Source organism: Pteropus medius, unplaced genomic scaffold (genome assembly GCF_902729225.1).
Source record: "Pteropus medius unplaced genomic scaffold, Ma_sr-lr_union100, whole genome shotgun sequence".
NCBI classification, from domain to species: Eukaryota; Metazoa; Chordata; class Mammalia; order Chiroptera; family Pteropodidae; genus Pteropus; species Pteropus medius.
The window spans coordinates 21,656-25,115 of NW_024344240.1; the positions used below are offsets into that span (position 1 = coordinate 21,656).

At 42.3% G+C, this 3,460-nt stretch overlaps 1 protein-coding gene across 1 annotated transcript; it reads left to right on the forward strand.

The window, feature by feature from the left end:
- Positions 1-838: 838 nt before the first annotated feature.
- LOC120607412 (olfactory receptor 2A12) lies at positions 839-1,780 on the forward strand. Its single transcript, XM_039869316.1, has one exon. It carries the CDS (start codon positions 839-841, stop codon positions 1,778-1,780), a length of 942 nt encoding a protein of 313 aa, XP_039725250.1.
- The last annotated feature ends 1,680 nt before the right edge of the window (positions 1,781-3,460 follow it).

Sequence of the window (3,460 nt, forward strand, 5' to 3'; positions counted from 1 at the left end):
GTCTTTGTCTGTATATTAAGGTATGTTTCTTTTTCTTCCAAGCTTTACTGGAGACATAACAGGTATAAAATTGTGTAAGTTTAAGGCGATATATTTATATGTTGCAAAATGATTTAGGTATGTTTCTTGCATAAAATATGTAGGGTTTTTTTTTAAAGCAGTTTGAGAATATGCCATTTATTAAAATATTTAGCAATTGGCATTTATAGTAATTAGCTACATACTAAAGTTCATATTTACCATCTTTCCACTTATTTTCTATTTGACCTACCTGTTTTCTGTTTGAAGTAACTTCCTGCTGCTATCACTACACAGTGCCCGGCTAGCACCCTCTATTACCAAAGCCTCACATTGTGAATTGACAAGACTAAAGTTCATAGGATGAGGAGAGGCTTGCAGCACATTCAGACACATGGTCTCTAAGGCAGATGGGAACTTCATCTCTAAAGGTTTGGGGACTAGAACAGATATGGTGTGAATTGATGGTTGCTAAATACTTAAGTGACCAGTTTGTCCACTGAGCGGTGTGGAGAAAGACTAGGGAGATTGTATATGATCAGTTTAACCTTATTGTTTTAAGCCATTGTGTTAGATGCTTCATATATATTGAGTCTACTCCTTATGAAAACCATGAGAGATGAGTATTATTAGCCACATTTTACAGATGAGGAGACTGAGGCTCAGAGAGGTTAAGTAACTTGTTCAAGACAGCAAATGACTAGTGGGGTCAGAATTAAAATCCTAGCCTATCTGCCTCCAGGGCCGACATTCTTGCTAAAAAACTGTACTTTACATGGTACTTAAATGAGAATGATCTCTTACAGGCCCCACCAAGTGGATGCCTCCAAGGCAGAACCAAAGCTGGGTTTCCGAATTTATCCTGCTTGGCTTCTCCAGTGACCCCTTGTCCAACAGGATCCTCTTCATTGCCTTCCTTCTCCTCTACCTGAGCTCAGTCCTGGGCAATGGGCTCATTGTCACCCTGATCTACCTGAACATGCATCTTCATACTCCCATGTACTTCTTCCTCTGTATCCTCTCCCTGTTGGACATGAGCTACATCACTACCACCATGCCCCAGATGTTGGTACATCTTCTTGCTCATTCTCAGACTATCTCCTTTGCTGGCTGTTGGCTACAGATGTATATGTTTGGTGCCCTGGGCTTGACTGAATGCATTTTATTTGTAGTCATGGCTTATGACCGATACATAGCCATCTGTCACCCACTGCATTATACTGTCATCCTCAGCTGGGGCCTGTGTGCACGCCTGGCAGCTGGGGCCGGGGCCTGTGGTTTCTTCTTCTCTCTGATCCATACTTTCTTCACCATGAGGCTGCCATACTGTGGGCCCAACGTAGTCAACCACTACTTATGTGAAGGCCCCTCGGTACGAAGCTTGGCTTGCATGGATACCCATCTCATTGAGAAGGTAGACCAGGTTATCAGTGTGCTCATGCTTGTTGCCCCACTTTCCCTCATTTTTGCCTCTTACATCCGCATTGGCCAGGCCATTCTCAAGATCAAGTCCACACAAGGCCGCTGCAAGGCTTTCTCTACCTGTGCTTCCCACCTGACTGTGGTCACGCTCTCTTATACTCCTGCCACATACATCTACATGAGGCCCAACTCCAGCTCTTCCCCTGAGCAAAATAAACATATAACACTCTTTTACAATGTCTTCAATGTCCTGCTCAACCCTTTGGTCTATAGTCTGAGGAACAAGGACATCAAAGTGGCTTTTGTCAAAGCGATGGGGCAGAGTCGCATGTACTCATGAACTGGGAGCCAGGAGGGGCCTGGGGTAGAATGTCCAATGATGAAGAAAGGAATAACATCTATAGTGTACACAACGAACATTGTTCATTTGCACCAACATAGTGCTCGGTCAGAGGAACAAATGCAGCACATAAAACCAACATGGCTGTCTTGGTCAGCTTGCTCCACTGTGGTACAATAGATTACAGCAGCAAGAGTTCTTTTACTGTTCATGTTCCATGTCAGTGATCGGTGTCCTGTGTCCTTCTGTCATTGGATTCTTGGGTTCAACCTGAAGGAAGAGTCCCTATCTGAAACATGCCATGCTTAGGACACAGGGAAAAGAATACTGGCTGACATACATGATGACTCTTTAATTCTGCTCAGACGTGACACACATCTCTTTGCTCACATCTTATTGGCCAAAGCAAGTCACATGGTCAAGCCTAATGGTAAAAGAGGAGGAAGTATCTTTTTTCCCCAGAGAAAAGTAATGCAAGTCACATGGCAATGGTTATGGATATATAATCCTTCTACAGCAAGAGCAGTAAATAATGAAGTTGATAATGTAATGAATCATAATGGCACTGGAACCAATAGAAATCATGAAACCCACATGAAACATGGTAACTGTAAGATGTAGAACAGGAACACAGTAGAAGTGTAAGGTGAAGTAGGCACTCAAAGTGGTACATGTAAACAGTAAATATCTGTAGACAACATTGAAAATAAGCCAATGGTATATGGAAACAATGCAGCTCATGGACCTGATGTGGTGCATGGAACCAATACAGCTCAAGGAGCTAACACAGTGTACTCTGCATTGTGTTGTGGAAGGACACGGAACCTAACATTAAGTGACCTGGGTTCTAGCCCACACTTGACAACTTGTTTTGTGACTTTGGACAATTTACTTCCTTTATCTGGGTCTTACTTTATTCATCTATAAAATGAGCACTTTAAATTTAATGGTCTCTCTCTCTAGAATTCCATACCCTGGTAGGTGGAGTGCATGATATTGCAATAAACTTGTAAATCCTCTGTAAACCATTAGATGAATAAATAAACCACAGAAAAATAAGAGTTGCTCTTGACTTATTATTTTTTGAAATAATAAGTCACTGCTATATGTGCTGCCCATATGCAAACCATATGGTTTGCATATGGGCAGCACATATAGCAGTGACTTATTATTTCAAGAAATCTAAATGACGTATGGAGTTCTCTAAGAATCCTGGCAGAGACCCTCAGAGTCAGCATAGACATGCAGCCCTCTTCTAGGCTCCAGTGGACCTGGGTCTCTGGGATAAGTCAACTTAGTTTCAGCATTTCTTGTGCATACATTATGGCCCAGCCAGTAACAGACCCCGTAAAACCAAGAGAGATATGCGGAGAAATTTACAGTCATGAAACTGTAATCCAGAATCCAGTGTTCTGTGGTGACCGACGACCTCACAGCAGTGACGTTCTCTCAGTGGGTGTCAGATGCAGAAGACCAGGTTATATCTCACCCCACTCCTACCCACCACTGCACACCTTAGCACTTTGTAAGCCCTCTGGAGATTGGAGTCCAGGAGAGGGGAAGGGAAAACCCAAGAAGATAAAATTATTACTCCCACCAGTGGATTAATAGCATAAAATAGAAATTAAGTTTAATTATTGAAAAACCAAGCTGCAAAATTCTGAAGAAATAAACAGAGTT